The 19,407-nt window shown below is 39.3% G+C and overlaps 1 protein-coding gene across 2 annotated transcripts in view; it reads left to right on the top strand.

Moving 5' to 3' along the window:
* Positions 1-5,331: 5,331 nt before the first annotated feature.
* Positions 5,332-19,407, top strand: part of LOC140142707 (kelch-like protein 18) — a 28,620-nt gene continuing 14,544 nt past the window's right edge. For both annotated transcript variants that reach the window (XM_072164703.1, XM_072164704.1), the window contains exons 1-4: positions 5,332-5,527; positions 15,569-15,699; positions 16,903-17,043; positions 19,155-19,353. In XM_072164703.1, the coding sequence (XP_072020804.1) occupies positions 5,354-5,527; positions 15,569-15,699; positions 16,903-17,043; positions 19,155-19,353 (645 nt within the window). In that variant the 5' untranslated portion in view covers positions 5,332-5,353. The remainder of the gene's footprint in view (positions 5,528-15,568; positions 15,700-16,902; positions 17,044-19,154; positions 19,354-19,407) is intronic.

The following is a 19,407-nucleotide window of genomic DNA, read 5'->3' on the forward strand; positions in this document are numbered from 1 at the left end:
TACTTTTTTGTTTTGTTTCTTATTTTCTTTAGGCCTATAGTCTCGCGTAAGTTTTCGGATAGGCCATTTCGGGGGTCACTCCCATTGTGGCCTGTACACCATCCGCGATAATAAAAACACGTAAAAAGGGTAGCTTTTTGTGGGTAGGCACGATACGCGCGTATCGCGTTTAGGGTGTCAAAACATGAAAAATTGGAAAAAGGGTAGCAAAATTGCAATTGCTAAATACGCGGAAATGAAATTTAGGGTATGAAATTTGATACTATGAATGAAATCCCTGTTTAGGGTGTCGTTTTAGCCAAGGGTTAAATCCTTGTTTAGGGTGCTTTTCAAAAGTTGATTATCGCGGATGGTGTACAGGCCACAATGGGAGTGACCCCCCCGGGATAGGCCCCCTACCAGAATCCAAGTACACCCACCTGCACTATGCCCTAAACCACTGCTCGAAACCTGACTGCACTTAACTACCAGGCTCGAAAACCAAAAGCTACCAAAAGCCAGTACGCCACCTCATATTCATAAAGCTATTATTAAACTGTAAATCGAATCAGGTGGTGCGCAGGGGTGCGCGAACGAATCTGGATCAATTAGGTGCAATGGGCCCTGAATTAGATTTCCTGCTGTAGCCAGTTGATATCTTTTTATCCGTCTCGTGAACATCTATTTCCCCAGTTAATAGTTAGCCTTGGAAAAAGTCTCTTGATAAAAAAGTTACTGATCATAGCCGGCCAGAGCATGCAATTCAATTAAAATCGACCATTTAGGCCTGGGGGGGGTCACTTCAATTTGAAATGGATATAGGTGTAGGGCTGGCACTTTCGCACTAAGGGGCATTCGGTGAGAGCAAAATGTAAAAAATATGGGGTCATTGGGTGAGAGCATGATTTTTGGCATCGGTGAGAGCAAAATGTAAAAAATATGGGGTCATTGCGGGTGAGAACATGACCTTTTTTTTAAATGGAATCTTTGGATGAGAGCCGAAACAGCACAACAGAAACCTCGAAAATCTAATTTGTAGTTCTAAATGGCTTCAAATTTCTTTGTTTTATCAAAATAAGTGACAAAATGAAAGTTGCTGTTAAAATGGAATAAGTAAGGGTCTTTGGGTGACAGATCAAATGAAAAAATAAGGGGTCTTCGGGTGACAGAACATGTGTTCGTAAAAAAATATGGGGGCTTTGGGTGACATCGACAGCGATGCTGAAAAAGGGGGTCTTAACAGCCCTACATACGCGTCACCTCCAAAGTTGGAGTGCTCCCCCGGCATTTAGGCCGTATATGGTCGAATCCAACGAAAAGTGTACACGGCATGTTCAGGGCCATAACTTAAAAGTATTAATCAATTGGCATTCGTTTTTGTATTGTGTTTATTCGCCTTGATCATACGCTTCGCGCCATATATAATAAGACCCCTTCTGTGAAAAACTTAGACACAGAGACCCCAAAACATGCTATTTTTACCCATTTTTTCAAAATATTTCTTAAAGTATTTTTAAAAACATCTAAATCAGTTATGAAAAGAAGTCATTGGATTGAATCTAAATTGATTTCCTGAAAGGTGTGTATTCAAAGATTGCCTGTTCAATTTTTTACATATTTGTACATAATTATGAATTTTTGTGATAATTTTTTGAGTGGTATTTTTTACATTACCTACGAATACAATTTTTCATAGCACTAGATATATCTTTAAAAAATGGAAATCACTAATAAATGCGCAATTGATACAAGCTTTGATATGTCCAATACTGAAATGCATTGCATTCGGACATCTTTATTATTGTGTTTAGCTGCCAGAAATTCTAAATGGCACAAAGGTAGGTTTGGTAAAAAATATGCATTACCTCCGAATACATGTTAAAAGCTGTGCCATTTCCACAAAGTGAGAGAATAGTAAACAATAGTTAAGCAATAGGTGCAGGGTAGCACACTCTTTATTTCTACCAAGTTTCAATAGCCTGCGTTTAAATATTTCTGAGATGTCAACAATAAAAGCAAGTATTCGTAGGTAAATTTCGGTAACCGAATGTTACCTACGAATACAATTAGACATCATGACAGTATTGTAAAACACCGCCATTCATGCCAATGCCCATATTGGTACATAACGAAGGCCTGTATGTTTGCTATCAAATCATATGTCAATGAAAGTTGCGAATTCACATACATGCCCACCATGCAAAAGTAAATACGGCTTAATTGTTGAAAAATATGTACTGAAATAGACGACGGTCTGCTCATTTGAAAGAAAAATCAGATTCAAAGAAGATTAGAAGGGGATAAATACTTGGATTTGTCAACTGTCATGTGTGCTTCATTTTAAATGTTTACCGACCTTTTGGTTTCTGAGTAATTTGTGTCCAAATTGGTTTATTCGAAGGTAACTTTTGACGTTTTCGCTAAGGTTACCTACGAATACCATGGAAAAAACGACTGTTCTCATTGTCTCATGATCAAGACAACACAGTGATGTACCGTGGTATAAAGCTAATTGTAGTTGCCCTCAAACGAAAGGCCACAAGACGTAACTGACTCCAAGATGGACTTCACAAGTCTGCAATAACGGTTTTAAGCGATTTGTGTGCAATTAGCAAATTAAAGTCACTTTAGTGCCTTTGTTTCTAACTTCAATCCTCTTTCAACCGCTGTGAACCGACATTATTAATACATGATAGGGTCTAAAATATCAATAAACGCACATAAAGAAAATAATACATTCAAAGTGCTTTATAAATGAAGATTTGATTGCGATATCCACCAAAAGTCTAATTCTTACCTACAAATACTGAAATGTTACTTACGAATACAACATAATACATGACATGTGTAATGAAGTGTCCCTACCAAAAACTTTAAGCGGTACCCCAGGACACTATTATTACCCATATACGGATTCATTCAACAATTATTTATTATGTAAAATTGCTGATTAACTACTTGTATATCAAAATGAAGTGGTCAAAATCTTGCTAAAAGCATCAAAAAATTTTGATCTAAGGTAATAGCATTTATTCATTTGGACGTACCATCTGAAAGAGATCTAAAACTACCATTTTATTAATTCATTACCATAATAGCCAAATTTAAACCTCTAAACTCAATATAGATATTGTTAAATCGCTCATGTTACCTACGAATACCCGGGTTTCTTCACCTTTTCATTGTATAAAGCGTTAGGTGTATGCGTATAATTTCTAATATTCTTGAAAACATATATCCTACTCGTTCTTATACAATGTGTAAATTGATTCATACTCATTTGATAAATAAAATACAGAAACTGACCTAACCTTCATTTTCAAAAATCAACTAGCATGAATTGACTAAGATCATATTGATCGCGTTATAAAATAAAAACAAATATTTTCTGGTTGAGCTAGCATTTTCCTGACACCCTGTGGTCTACATTACACGAAAAAAGCGTTAATGGGAATATTCCATTTGTTTTAGGTTGATTAGTATTGCGATAGTGAAAGCATCCTAGTGGTATTCGTAGGTAACATTGGGTTTTGATATCACATTTACTATCACACGTCCTGGATTTATTTTTCAAGATTAGTAATGGCACTTTTGGTTCCTATAAGGCCAATATGTCATCAATCAATGGGCAAAAGGAAAAAATTGTGGAGACATTTTTATTTCGGACTTTTATTTTTGGCCCGTGGACACTTTTGGTTGGATTCGACCATATGAGCTTCCAGGCGGCGAATGGCATGATAGAGCCGGCAACTTGTGAAACCGCCCGGCCGTATGGCATTGTCCATATACTCGGTTAGTTTTGTGGGGTTCATCATCGAACCCCAACGGTTTTAGCTTGTATTTATCCCGGGGTATTTATATTATTAACCGTAGCCTATTGTTTGTGATATTTCAAGCGTTTTAAAATTTCAAAATAAATCCCATTCAAACACGGTTGACGATGGAAATTTACTGAATTTAGAGAATGCACTGCGACCCGCACCACATAGGAATGAATGGCACAAATGTACGGCGACGTACATTTTTTTTGCCGACTGAAATGATTTGTGAATTGCCCAAGTTTCATTACCTGATTTACCCCGGGGGGCACATCAAAAATTTTTGGTGGGTATGCTCCCCCGGAATTTTGAGGTGGTGGGTCTTTGGGAGCTGACGGTGTACCGGTAAAAGGAGTCTTTCGGAGCTGCGAACCGCGTACCGGGCTGTGAACAAGTAAAATGGGGTCTTTTGGAGCTGCGAAAAGTCAAAATCAAGGGTATTTCTTGGCTTTTTGGTTGAAAATCGCTTGAAAAAACAAGAAATATGAGGAATAAGCAATTTTTGGGTCTTTTAGAGCTGAAATTATCAAAATCAAGGGTCTTTCGGAGCTTTATTTTGGTCAAATATAGCGGATCTTTCGGAGCTGCGAAACCCAAAAGGGGGGTCTTTCCGGGGAGCATACCCGTATGGTCATTTGTGTTGAGTGCCCCCGGGATTTACCCAAGAGCTCTCAAGAAGTGTTGGGGGGGGGGGGGTTGTACTGATTATCTCCATGATGTAGCATGTACCGACGCGTCGCGACGGTCCATGAGCTTCCATGAGGGATGTGGAGCTGTGTGAGAGTAGGCCTATCGAATTGCATACGAGGAATCCTTCTGATATTAAATAATTTTGATTTGTTTTAAATTGGCTATAGGCTAAAACACATTTTTAATGTCATTTAGGCCTATGGCTCATGTATTTATAATTGTTGTTTTTAATTATTTCATGACAACTTAGTGTGAAAACCAATGGTATGTCCATCAGTTTGATGGACTTTTGTAAACATTTTACTTAAAAAAGGTTCCATTTATTTATATTACAACCCACTGTGATTACAACCTATTGCAATTCCGTATCATGTTGATAGGAACTGCAGTTCTGTTGTTCTTATCTACTCAACATTTCCATGGTTGAATGGATGGAAAATGTGTCCAGTGACGTTTAGCCTATAGGCCTATGGCTTTTTTTTAGTGCTTTCTTTTAAGGGTAAAAGCTGTGTCAAAATTGGAAATTTTGAGAAATTAGGCCTACATGTATTTCCACAATTTTAATCTCTTTACACTTTCAGGCCCGTCTAATATTATAATTGACTTCATGACTTTTCTTCACTTTGCCCCCCCTAGAAATTTTGCTGGAATCACTGGGAACCTTTAATAAATACGTCAATGGAATGTTTTTTTTTTCTCTCTGCCAGGAAAATTATTTAACAATTTTTAAACCCATTTACCCCCAAGGCTGGTATGAAAATCCATTTTATTATATAGAGCTGGAAAAAGTCTAAACGATATACTCTAAACGTATACAATCTATCCACTACCTTGCAAGGCAAAACATTGGACATCGATCATGGCGTATGAATGAGTATTTTCGGCGACCTGTCAAGTTTTCTGTGTATAAAATGCCTTTGAAGCAGGATGATGACGGGGAAGGGGTGGTGGTTTTTGAAAAGGAAGATTTTCCTAGTGATGGATTCAGTGCGATGGAGGATATTAGACGTCGGGGAAAGCTATGCGACGTAACTTTGAAGGTAAGCTTCCCTTGCGCTTGCAATGCTTGGCTTGGCTTGGGCTCAGTTCCTGTCGTGTCATATTTAAAATGAAGATACTGTAGGTCATGTAGGTATGCCCGGCAAACCTTAATTAACACATATTCAGCCAAATTCGCCTAGAACACAATATATATTTACATAGAAATTTAAAAGAACAGGTAGGTCAAGGAAACATACATAAATATGTTGTCTTTAAGGCCAAAAAAAAAAAAAAATAGTTTCTCGTCCTAACTTTTTGAAAAAAGGAGGATGAGGGCACTTTTTTTTTTTTTTTTTTCCCAAAATTTTTACTCAAAATTACCATCGCGTTCGTGAGATTCATTTCAACATGGGGGACGCTTTTTGCTACAAAGTGGTCATCACTTGTTTTAAATCTAGCTAATAACCTGAATAGGGTAGCCTGGTACTCATTCAGATATAAAAACAAACCAAGAAAAAAGATGCGTCTCCTAGATTTACAACATATCAGTGTGGTCTGGGGAATATATTGACAATTCTTATTCAATGGGTGCGTCTTGTAAAGAATTCACGTAATTTGATTGGTTTTCGGGTGTATAATATCTCGCAATAAATGATAGTGATATTAGTCAGGCGCGGCGCCGCCACGCAACGGCGTGCACGCTTGTTGCTCCTCAATGATCGCGATAATGCGTTCACGTAATACACATGCGAGAACTAAGAACGCGAATCGGCGGCTTAGATGTTCGTGATGGTTTCGTTCATTTAAAACAACGGGGATGTCCTCACAAAAGTAACTTTATTTTTGTATGAAAAAAGGCAGTTTTTCTCGCAAAAATTACATTAAAACTGAATAAGAATTAGGATAAAAGATAGGATTTTGTCTTTTGCTATCAATATCGTGTCATAATGGATGGGCTGGCCAATATTTTTATCGTAGTGGATACGGCACGCCGCATCCACTACTCAAAATATTGGCCAGCCCATCCATTATGACACGATATTGATAGGCAAAAGACAAAATCTATCTTTTATTCTCTAAATAAAATCAATTCCAGCACAAAATGTCATGATTCCCAAGCCCATTCTGAGAAAAAACTACCCTGAGTAAAGATAGTCACTTGCGCTGAGCATCAAATTGGTCACTTATCGCTCACTGTTCAAAATGTGACATCTACACCAATTACAGTCCCCGAAACTGTCTACTTTTTAGCCGACCTCAATTCAAACATTTAGTGATAGTTAAAAATGCGATCCCCAACCCTTTGGTTACCTTTGGACGAATTTTTCGAAATCTCCATGAGTCTCCGTGTCTGAAATTCCCCGGTACAAACATCGAAAATGTCGCAATTGTCAGTTCCGGTGATGATACTATATCCGCATCGCTGTTTTCATACATGAATATATGCATATCTCTGACCCCTGTAAGGTCAAAAACGTGGCGTTGATTTCAACCAATCCGATCCACCGTTTAATAAGCAGCTTGATACTGACGTCATATCTGAGGTGACCAGGAGGCAGGAGCTACCATTTTGGTAAACTGAACTCGACTCGTATGCGTTCTTTTGGTTCACATAAATCGAACAAAATTTTCAATAACGGGTAATAGTATGATTTCAATTTTTTATTAATGAAGTTACTTGTAGTTTTTGGAAACTTAGATGTTTGTTTCAACTGATGATGTAGGATCGCAAGGTGAGTGAATTCGTGAAGAGATTTGCTTGTTTGAGTGATAGTAGGATACGGGATGTAGGCTAGTCCTCTGTGTTTGACCGGCTCCGACGTCTCAATTCACGACGTCTCAATTCGTACCTGCTTACCAGACAGCAATACTGCGTATTGCTGTATGGAACCAGATATAAGAAAAAACAAGAGTTTTACTATTTTCTTCTTTTGACAATATTGTTTTATCTTTTACTAGCGTACTCATTGAAGAGATCCATCAAACTCTGATTTGCATCTTGCACTAATGCACTGTTCGGCCATACCATGGTTTCAGAAATCTCTGTGAAGTGCCGTTTGGCGTACGTATGCACACACACACAAAAACCATCGTGAAAATGCATTTTCTGCTAAGATTCTGCAAGATTTAGATTGGTATTCACTATACTATTTTGCGCTCAGAAACTTCCGTAAACATTTAAAAATGGCGGATTTAGCGTGTCTTGATCTTGTAAATATAACGTATACTTGATGTAAAAATTGCTATCGGGTTTCGTATTGACACACACAGTTAATTCGATGATGACTGGCACTAATTAGTGCATCAACTGTCCGGTAAAACAACAAATATTTTTAGACTCTTCCACATATAGCGTAACAACTAACAAGTAGTAGACCGTGCAAACTACGCTTTGAAAGTCGGTAAAGAGTCGCGATCGGGAGACAAGTGAAATGAAACAAGAATACTCTTTAAAAAAGATGTTTTTTTGGATGCGGCAGCCAAAACGCATGCGCGAGAGGACGAGAAACTAACATATATTTTTACTTGGCCTAACTATACTTCATTCACTTGACCCAAATGATTTTTTTATGGTGATGAGACACTTGACTCGCACATGGAATTTTAGATTCAGAGGGATTTTGATAGCAGTTCCACATAGAAAAGCTGCTATCATGAGACTAAGATTTAGAAACACCACCGAAATGCTGTTTTGTTGGAAAGTGCTATGACAAAAAGGTTTTCAGTTTTGGCTTTCTAAGGGCTTTAATTTGATATTCTGTCGGTCCGTGCCACGTCACTTCCGGTTGATGATGCAACTCACGGTCGAGTGAAAACAAGTCCCTGATTCGATTTTTGTTGATGATTTCTGTCATTGGTGTTATGTAAATTTCGATCGCAAATAGTCAGTGGAATCAAACAATCATTTCTAAGTCTTCAGAGTGGAAGAAACTTGATTTACCATTTATATAGGCCTACTGACAAACTTAAAATTAAATTCCATGGTCGAGTGTCGTTTTTTCCGAAATTGAATGGCACTCCAACAACATCGCTATGTAGCCTCCTTCACAGCCGTTTTCTGTTGTTCATAACAAACCGTGAGCCACATGCAGTTTGGGCCCGAGACTAGAGATAGCCCGGATGTTGGACCGACAGAATATAAAATGATGCAGTTTGATGGCAAATTTGAATTCACCTGGCATACTGAGATACTGACATTGACTGAGTTTAAGTTATAATTGGTGTACGCAGTGGGCATCATGGTGGGGGTGTTACGGGTCTGTCTAGCCGAATAGCCTTCTCCACTCCGCACGATACTCTCGAAGAGAGGAATGTGGGCCTACTCACCGGTAGTTAGGCTAGAACAGCGTTGTATTGAAAAAAGCAGGGTTCCTCGATCCGAAATCCAGCAGGTTGGCAAGACATGAGAAGAAAGCTCTTGCCTTAAATAACTTACTATATAAACTATGATAGGCCTATCTACTCAACTGTTTTTGGTAAATACTATCGATTCCATAAATTATCAAGATTAATAATTTCATGATTAATTTTAAAATTTCTTCTTCTCTTCTTCCATATAAAAAAAAATATACACATGTGTGCATACCTCAATTTGAGTATTGTCGCACGGGTTTTAATAACGTGCACAGTTTACCAACATTGTATATGCACGATCCTGGAAACTAGAATTGATTGCAAATATCAGAACCGGGGATGGTCCCCCTTCTCTTTTCGAATAGCTCTGACACTTAACGTGCACAGGGTTTGACTCTTCCTCTACACGGGACCAACGGCTTTATGTGACTTCCGAATCACGGACGTCGCACATACACTACCTATATCTGCACATGCTAAGCAGTGTATTGGGGTGAGAAGAAATTCTATACAATTAAATTCTGTGATGTAACTGAACTTAATTGAAGGATTCCTGACCATTATTACAATGTGAATGTAGGAACGTTTTGGGAGGGAAGAAAATTTTCACCTACGGCAAGCCAAGGCTTGAACTCTCGTCGATCGTATCTCCCGGCCGGCAGCACAACGCCTTAACCACTAGGCCATCTCGCCCTCGCTTCGAATGATTTTCTATGCTACCGGTACACTGAGTTTGAATTTCGCCAAATAGACAAAAGTCGCCATCTTGTTTTCACTTCCGCGTTATGTGTTGTGAATGTGCAGTAGTGAGGGCTCAAATATTCTGAGTTTCATGTATTGGTCCTCTGATCTAATACATGTATATCGACATCCTATATTGGAGAATATCAGTCTGAGCAACCTCGAACCAGGGTCTGTCCGAAAAAATAAAGTGGGAGGAAAAGAAAAGGCAAGGCAAAGAAATGAAAGAGAGAAGGGGGGGGGGGGGGTGGTAGGAGAGGTTGGAGATGAGCAAGGCATAGGGGACATATTAATTATTATCACAATTATCATAGGCCTATAGATGCCTTAACATCCCCAGTGTTCGATTTACCAAAAAAAAGTTTCTTGCATTTGTGCAGGTAACATATAGAAAATCTACCTGCACAAAGTGAAAGTTACTTGCACACAATTTTTAACCATGGATATAAAATAAGAAGTTTGTGCTGTGAAACTAATCATCATTTTTACAGATAAAAAGTAAAAATTGGTGTCATTTTGTAAGGGATATTTATATTCTTTGATTTGGAGGCACATTGTATGTTTCCAATTCCAAAGTTGTGTAATTTACGACTAAAATTCTACATGCACTTGTGCAGGTACATTTGAAAAGTTACCTGCACAGAATCAAAGTCACCTGCATATGTGCAGGCGTGCAGGTGGTAAATCGAACACTGAACATCCCCCCACACCAGGGTTCCCATTAAGGCTTAAAAAATGTGCGTCCGTGTGTGACACAAGTTTGCTGACAAGGTTGCAAAAACTTGCGTCCAGACGGATTTTTGTGCGTCCATCTGAAATTCATGACCAATCATACTGGGAAACGCTTCGGAATGCCATGATCAGAAAGGCAACCCCTTGTTGCTACACATGTACCCTGGGTCTACACCACATCAAATGTTGACTGTTGAAATAAAATAAAAGTGCATTTTCGCTGTGATATTCCATCTCCAGTCGCTATGATTTGTGCCTTTTATCATGTTTTGTTTGTCCGTAGCACCCATTTGAATGTTCCCTACATTAAATCCCTATTCACATGCATAGATAGAGGTCAATGAACATTATTAATGTAGTCAACAAGTAATTAGTCATTTTAAATTGTCTAATTTTAAACAAATACTGAGGCAATGAATGCTAAAACTACAGAAACACTGTAGAAATTCATTAATAAATGTTTATTGAAACAATAGTGTACTATTAAATCACCATTGTACAGCATTGTGATCCTCCGCCTCATGATCCACCTCTGACTTATAAGGATTAAGGATTAACGAGTTACAGTAATTAGTACAAACTAAAAGCATAACTTTTTGTTTCAGAAACTGAAAGGCCAATGTCCAAGGAAAAAAATAATACCAAACAAGCTCAGTCGAATGTAAAATAAACAAACTGCACGCTTGTAAACATGTTTTCATGAACGAGAATGCAACAAATCCACCATTTTTTGGTACCCAGTATAAAAACATGACCAGTTGCTGATTGACATGGATACATGTTAACACCCCCACATCATCATACCCCTACCCTGGCAACGTATGTAAAGGGTTTAAAATAATTGACATGGATACATGTTAACACCACCTCCACCCCCCATCATCACACCAAGGGCTACCCCGGCAATGTACATTAAGGTTTTAATACAACATGATAATACCACCCTACCCCCCATCATCTCACCTCAAATCCCTACCCCGGCAATGTATGTAATCCGGGGGAAGGGCACTATAATGGTAAGGGGGTACCAGCAAGGTCTTAGCCAGCCATACGTCTGCCCGTCTTTAAGACGGGCTAATCTAATTTTAGACAGGTACATGTATATTGAATGGATTTTACATATGTGATAGCTATAAAACAGATCATTTTATATATGAACTGGGGACTAATTCAAGGTGACATGTAAAGACCAAATCAGGCCCGGCTTTAAGACAGATTGAATGGATTTTACAGATGTGATAGCTATAAAACAGATGATTTTAAGGGTATATGAACTGGGGACTAATTCAAGGTGTCATGTAAAGGCCAAATCAGGACATATTTGAACCCAGAGACCCTTCCATGGGTATAGACTAGTGTTTTATATTTGAGGGTCAAATTTTGGTATAGATTGGACGGGTGGTTTCTGATTTCTGGCTAAGACTCTAGGTACCAGGCACGTCCAAAGATTCACGTAAAAAGGCTATTTTTTTACAGTCGGCCACTTTACCAATGAAGGGAGACACAAGGGAATGTGCTAACAACCGCACCATCGCCTTAATTTCACATGCTAGTAAAGTCCTCCTCCATATCATTGCTGAGAGAATTAGAAATCATCTTGAGAATGAATTACCACCAGAGCAGGCTGGCTTTAGAAGGGGAAGAGGGACAAGAAACCAAATTGGCAATTTGAGGAATTTAATGGAGAATGAAAGAAATTTGGCTTCTCAGAGAGCATGTGACGGATCTGATTTGCTCATTATATCACAACCAAGAAGCCACAGTTAGAACAGAGAGTGGAGACAGTGAGTGGTTCACTATTGGCCAAGGCGTTCGTCAAGGATGCATTCTGTCACCGTACCTTTTCAACATATACATGTATGCAGAGTACATCATGAGGAGAGCATTGGTTGGTGTTACAGGTCAGGTGTCAGTCGGAGGACGAAAAATAAACAACCTCAGATACGCTGATGACACCACCCTTATTGCAAAGTCATCAGATGAGCTTCAGGACCTCATAGACAGAGTAAAAGCAAGCAGTGAGTGAGGAATTTGGGCTGCATCTCAATGTCAAGAAAACAAAGATAATGAGAGGAGATACAAATCAGCAAGTGAAGGTGAATGGAGAAGATGTGGAACAAGTTGACACTTTCAACTTTCTGGGATCACTTATAGACAATGCAGGGGGCAGTTCACAGGAAATCGGAAGACGCCTAGCCATGGCAAGATCATCGGCAATTGCGTTGACAGATATATGGAAAGACAGAGGCATTTCTAAAGCTACCAAGATTCATATTATGGATGCTCTGGTTTTCCGATTGCCTTGTATGGCTGTGAAACGTGGGCGGTTGGAATGACAGATAAGAAAAAGATCATGGCGTTTGAAATGTGGTGCTGGCGGAAGATGCTGAGAATATCGTGGAAAGAACATAAGACCAACGAATTTGTAAGAAACCAAATTGGAGACCATGCTTCCATGTGCCAAAAAATAGATCGTTTTAAACTGGCGTATTTTGGCCACATTTCTAGAAGAGATGGTGACAGCATTGAGAAGATAATTATGCAAGGTCACGTAGAAGGCAGTCGTAGAAGAGGTAGACAGAAGCTTAGATGTCTGGCTCAAGACAGAAGCGGCTGGAATACCATCATCAACAGGGTCACAAAGGGTCAGTCATGACCCATAGGACGACGACGACGACGACTGTATGTGTGGAACGAGAATAGGGTATCATTCATGTAAAATTGGTGTAAAAGGGTATGGTTTTGGAGCTCAAGATTATGTACAGGGTAGTAATATCAAAATACTTACATTTCCCAGTTGATTTTTTGCTCTTTGCACTCGCCAATTTTTTTATTGTACATCAAGCTCAGTCACTTGCCACTATAGTGCCCCCAGGATGTAATCATTTTAATTATTTTAATTGGTCAACATGGGTTTAGAATTCACCTTACGTGTACATGTAATAAAGGAAATTTAGACAGTATTTTGCATTGAAAATACTGTAAATTCCCGGGGGAGGGGGGGGGGGGCCTTGCATTGCGCACTTCAATTTCAAACTTTTACCCAAGTGCTTCTGTTCAATTCATCCCCCTGCTTCTTGCAAAATTTTCCATCATCACACCACCTTGAAAAATTCCTGCGTACACCACTGCAGTATCAGTTCTAGAAATTAGCCTGAGTGCATACCACACCATGTAATGCCAGTTCCAATAATTCAGGGCTCAAGACTGAGTCCTGCACCGCTATCAGGTGATGGCGGATGCGATATCGCCTTTTTGACATCGCCATTGGATTTAACATTATTATCATGAAATCTTAACAACAATTCTAAATTTGTTATGGGTCATGTGGAGTCAAAGCAAAATTATCTTACTCTAAAACCGTTGGGGTACAAAAATGTAACCCACTGTAAGTATGTTGTTTTTCAATTTATAACTGCTGACCGTCTATTTTGAATGGGGCTGTCAGCCCTGTATTTTCGCCAGCCTCTAACGTCAAGTGTTGCGTGTCCTATACCCAGGGGCGGCGCCAGGGTATTTTGATAGGGGGGGCAAAACAATTGTGTAAATTTTTGATGCGGCGCGCTGTCGCGCCCGTCGGGCTTGCGCGACGCAGGTGGGTGTCTGAGGGAATTTGGAAAATTTTAAAAATGAAAGCACAAATGAAGCCATTTGATGCACAATTTTCACCCTTTTTATGGTTATTTATTTATTTTCCAACCGCATATTTTTATGGATTTCATTCACGGGCCTGACTTTCAGCCCGATGGTTTTAGGCATGGACCTACTCAATCCAGCACCTTTTGGCTACAAAAGAAGTTCATGGTACAAATATGCACGAAGTGAAATATAGTGGAAATGTTAAATAAAGTCGCGCAAGCTAAAAAATGGCACTTTTAGGCTAAAATGTCCAAATATGAGGTTACTTTTGGTCAGAATCCCACATACAGGCGTCAACATTGGGGAATGATTGTATGAACCATCTTCCCAACATCATCTTCCCTATCAAAATATTGGGGGGATTTATACCCCCATCCCGGGTCGGATCTACGCCTCTGGTCGCAACGCGGTGTATAATTAAGTCAGTTGCATTGTATATGATATGTCGGTTTTTGTGTTATGTACGCCATCCACCAGTGGAGCTCCTTACATACATGGGTTTTTTTTTTTATATGAATGGGCGGGAGGAGGGTGTCTTGAGGTTGGAAATATTTCAAACTGAAAGCCGTAATCAGGAGCATAGGCGGAGGTAGTCGCCCCTATGATCACTCAAAGGCTAAAAGGTCCACTTTATGGTAGAGCGAGGGAAAAAATTTTAAATGCTTTTTCAGTCAGAAAAGGACCAAATTTGCCCATTCATGAGTGTAGCGAGCTTAAAACATTAGGTTCTTTATGCTTTCTTGGTCAAAATTTTAGGAGAGGACCAAAACAGATCCACTTTTTCACCCTGGCCGGCCGTAATGAAGCCAATTGCTTATTTATATATTTCTGCACTATTTCGTTCTAGTATAGGTTTTGGATATACAATGTGATGAAACCCGTAAAAGTTGTGTGATATCGGACTGAAAGTAAACTTATTTATAATGATTAATTGCTGCATGACACAGACTGGCATGTGTTGCCGCGCCACGAAAGTGGCGCAGCCAGAATTTTTCCAAAGTCTCTTAAATGTAAGAGAGTGAAAACCTCACTCCCCAAAAGAGTGATTCACTTATAAAACCACTCAAAAATGAGTGAAATGTGTTTTTTAAACTTTAAAACCACTCAAAAAAGAGTGAAAACCACTCTAAAAGAGTGAATTTCAACTCGTTCAAGGAGTTAAATGAAGGACAACACGTTTTTAGAGTTGTCCTTCATTTAACTCCTTGAAAGAGTTAAAATTCACTCTTAAAGAGTGGTTTCACTCTTTTGAGTGGTTTTAATGTTAAAAACACATTTCACTCCTTTTTGAGTGGTCTTATAAGTGAATCACTCTTTCCGGGAGTGAGTTTTTCACTCTTTTACATTTAGTTTGCGGCGAAAATGGGCCCAAAATATAAAAACCAACAACTTTAAAACCGGTAGGGGGAGCTAACCATGGCCAGGGAGGGGAATGGTTCCTTTTCTTCTTTTCCCTCCTCTCTTCTCTCCCTCCCTTTTCTCTCTCCTTCTTCTCTTTCTCTTTTCCTTCCTTTTACCTCTTTTTTGAAAATCATAGGGGGGGGGGCAATTGCCCCCCTGTGGCGCCGCCGCTGCCTATACCGCCTGACTGCTATGTTTGTTATTTGACTAAATCATGTACCTTCTGTTTACAGGTTGGAGATCAGAGGTTCCGGGCTCATCGCATAGTGTTGGCATCCTCAATACCATACTTCCATGCGATGTTTACAAATGACATGGTGGAAAGTAAACAGGAGGAAATCACCATCAGTGGTGTGGATCCAGTGTAAGTAATCCATCCCTGCAGACCAGTGGTGTAAGCCCCCAGCCCCTTCTCCCCTGCATGTGGGTGCTATACATCATGATAGTTAAGATTTGTAGGCCCTTTTTATTTATTTCCACCATTTTTTTGGTACAATTCTTCCCTCCTCCCCCTCAAAATCAAAATGTCACCTTCCCCCTGGAAAAATCATGCCTACAATACTGTTGGAATACAGTTACATATTATTACAAATATCACTTGTTAGTCAATAGTGGTTACATTTTTTTGTTCTTACTTTGTCAATGTGGGTTTAGCACGTCATCACAATCTTAAACTTATTCTGAATTTGATGTAATGTCAAGTTTAGTATCATTGCACCAGTTTGAACATGAACCACTAAAATATCCTCAATACTTGCACCCCTATTAAAATATCATCTATGAGGGCGAGAGCAACAATTGACATGAAATTTGAAAATTGTACATTGTCCTGGAATTTATAGCCAAAATCATAATTGAATATATGTGTGTAATTGAAAAGAATCAGTCACTAGTTAGCCTAAAAAAAGAGGATTATAGCCTCCTCCTACATTGTATTCACGGGGCTACAAAATAAGGAAAATTGAATAAATGATTATAAATTATGCTACATGTAGTACATTGAGAGTGAGACCGTGGCATAGACAATCCCAGTGTTTTTGAATTCCTCAATTATATTCTGTCGGTCGGACATCCGGGCTATCTCTAGTCTCGGGCCCAAACTGCATGTGGCTCATGGTTTGTTGTGAACAACAGAAACCGGCTGTGAAGGAGGCTACATAGCGATGTTGCTGGAGTGACCCTCAATTTCGGAAAAAACGACACTCGACCATTGTATTTAATTTTAAGTTTGTCAGTATATAAACGGTAAATCAAATAAGTTTCTTCCACTCTGAAGACTTAGAAACGGTTGTTTGATTCCACTGACTATTTGCGATCGAAATTTACATAACACCAATGACAGAAATCATCAACAAAAATCGAATGTTTTCACTCGACCGTGAGTCGCATCATCAACCGGAAGTGACGTGGCACGGACCGACAGAATACATTCCATTTTTGAATGCACACCTGATACTGGTCAAAATTGTGTGCACAAAATCTTTTCTTAATCCATAAATATAGTCGGTTATCATAGTTACCAATGGTACCACCTGTCTTTATTTATTTATTTTTTTTCAATTATCAGAGCAATGGAATACTTAGTGAACTTTGCCTACAGTGGTCGTGTGGCGTTAGACATCCATAATGTACAAGCTCTCTTGGTTGGAGCCAATTTTCTACAATTACAATCTATAAAAGAAGCCTGCTGTGAATTCCTGAAAGACAGGTAAGAAAGGACTTGGCTATTCCAGTTGAAATCCATATTCCCCTAATGGATAGCATCACCTTGATTTCCCATGCAGGGGGTGTAGATTTCAAATGGAGTCACCCATTCAGGTAATGCCATTTGAAATTCACACTCACTGTATTTAAGGTTTAAGGTCATGTATTCCATAGGGTGTATGGAATTCAGCTGGACTATCTCAAATTGACACTGCTGTATACATCATTTTAAGATTTACATGTATAACTACATACATCAAAAACCTGAAGCAAGAGTATAAATATTGCAAAAATCGTCATCGTTATCATGGCTATTCTAAATATCTGATAACCAGTGTGGGATCCCCACCAAAAAGACCTGAGTAACAAAATTGAGATGGTGTAGCGCCGCGCAGCACGCTTTCTTATGAATGACCACAAAAGAACTACATGTAGTAGTGTCAACATAACATACTGAAGGAGCTGGATTGGTGTTCTCTAAAAGATCGTAGAACAGCCAATAGGTTAATCCTCCACAAGGCTAGAGAGGGTCTCCTGCCCCTGCCGGTCGACGACCTCCTTCTGCCGGTCCAACGTCCTTCTAGGCACTCTCACCAGAACTCATATCAAATCATAACCGCAAATAAAGACTGTTATAAGTACAAGACTGGAACAAGCTACCCTACCACATCACCACGATACAAGACTCCAAAGATTTCAAGAACCAAGGAACCAACTACCTAAAGCAACTCCAATAAATAACATTCCGCATGCGCACAACCATTCCTGTTCGTGTGGCTTCACCTGAAGCATTGAGCAGTATTGCTGCAGATACAGATATAAATGTGTTAAAGCATGAGGACTTCAAGATTATATAAGTATTCTGGAAATGCATTCATATATTTTCTGTTTGGTTGTGTCAGTTTTAAAATGATATTGTTCTCCACAAATTGTTGCAAGGTCCAATCATGTAGGAACATGGTCACTTTTTGAAGTTGATGATTTAGATTTTCTCACCTTATGTTTTACTACTTGTAAGTTTGCAAACTAGGCAATATTCAATCAAAACGTAATGAGGATGAATATTAATGCCCAAATCACAATTTGAATGTAATGCAGAGAAGAGGACCGCACATGATTCAAAAACCAATAAGACACATGTAATAGAAGCCAGTCTTGTGGGTAGTGCCGTTCTGCATGTCATGCGTTAGACATTACGCCCCCGATTACGCAGAAGTCGCAGGGCGTGATGCACCTCTTCAGTCAAACGTCGACACGGTGATCTTAGCAACAAGGCACTCCGTACCCACAAGATGGCGTTGATGACGTCATGACCCAAGAGGATGAGATCTTTTTTAATGCCTGTTGCGATGCAAATTCCCTCCTCATGGAAGGGGAGTTGAGAGGTTCAGAGAATAGACTTGGAGGCTGCATTGCCTATCTCTCTCTGTGTCAGGTGGTGCTGTGTAGCGCTGCTGTGGTCTTCACAAGAGTATGCGATCTCACTCGATCTGATGCCAAGTGCGTTGCACCTTGCATTTCTTGGTTAGAAACCAGCTTCACATTTTTAGTCCAAGATGTTGGTGGACATCCTCTTCCTTGTCGGCCTTCCATAGCCCCTTGCAAAATCAGTTTTTTCTACACCTCCATGTTTCCTGACAATATGGCCAAAGTACTTCAGCTTTCTCTCCATTATGCCGCTTCTGATGGTTAGACTTGTACCAATCTTGCCGAGGATCCAGGAATTTGTTCTCCTGTCTTTCCATGTCACTTGTAGAAGCCTCCTGTAACACCACATCTCAAAATATAGTAATGTAATTGATGTTTGAAATATTTGTGTACATGTGTAAATTCACTCACTATATGTTATGCGATCAAGCAAAATCAGTCGGAACTCGGCAATAATAAATTTTCAGTTTCTAACAGAATAGTAAAAACCATTTACAAAGCTGGGTTTTGCAGAAAACCCCATTGGTATTGAACATTCAGTTCCAAAGATATGAGCAATTAAAGAGTTTCCAAAACAATAGGAAACAAAAGGAAATATTTCCTTCATTTGGCTCTATCTCAAAATCAATATTTCCGAGTTCCGACTGATTTTGCTTGATCGCATCACATATATCTTTTGTATTCCAGATTACATCCCAACAATTGCCTAGGTATACGTCGATTTGCCGACACCATGGTGTGTACCAAGCTACACGAGGCAGCTACCTGCTTTCTTCATAAACAATTTGTAGATATTATAGATAGCGATGAGTTTTTGTCGCTAGGAAAGGAGGAGGTGTTAGAAATTATTGGCAGTGATGAGTTAAATGTTCCAAGGGAAGAACAGGTGAGTGTCTGTGTTTTAATTAATTATTTGAAAATATGATTTTAACAAAAAATT

The sequence above is a fragment of the Amphiura filiformis genome, chromosome 20 (assembly GCF_039555335.1).
Source record: "Amphiura filiformis chromosome 20, Afil_fr2py, whole genome shotgun sequence".
Lineage (NCBI taxonomy): Eukaryota > Metazoa > Echinodermata > Ophiuroidea > Amphilepidida > Amphiuridae > Amphiura > Amphiura filiformis.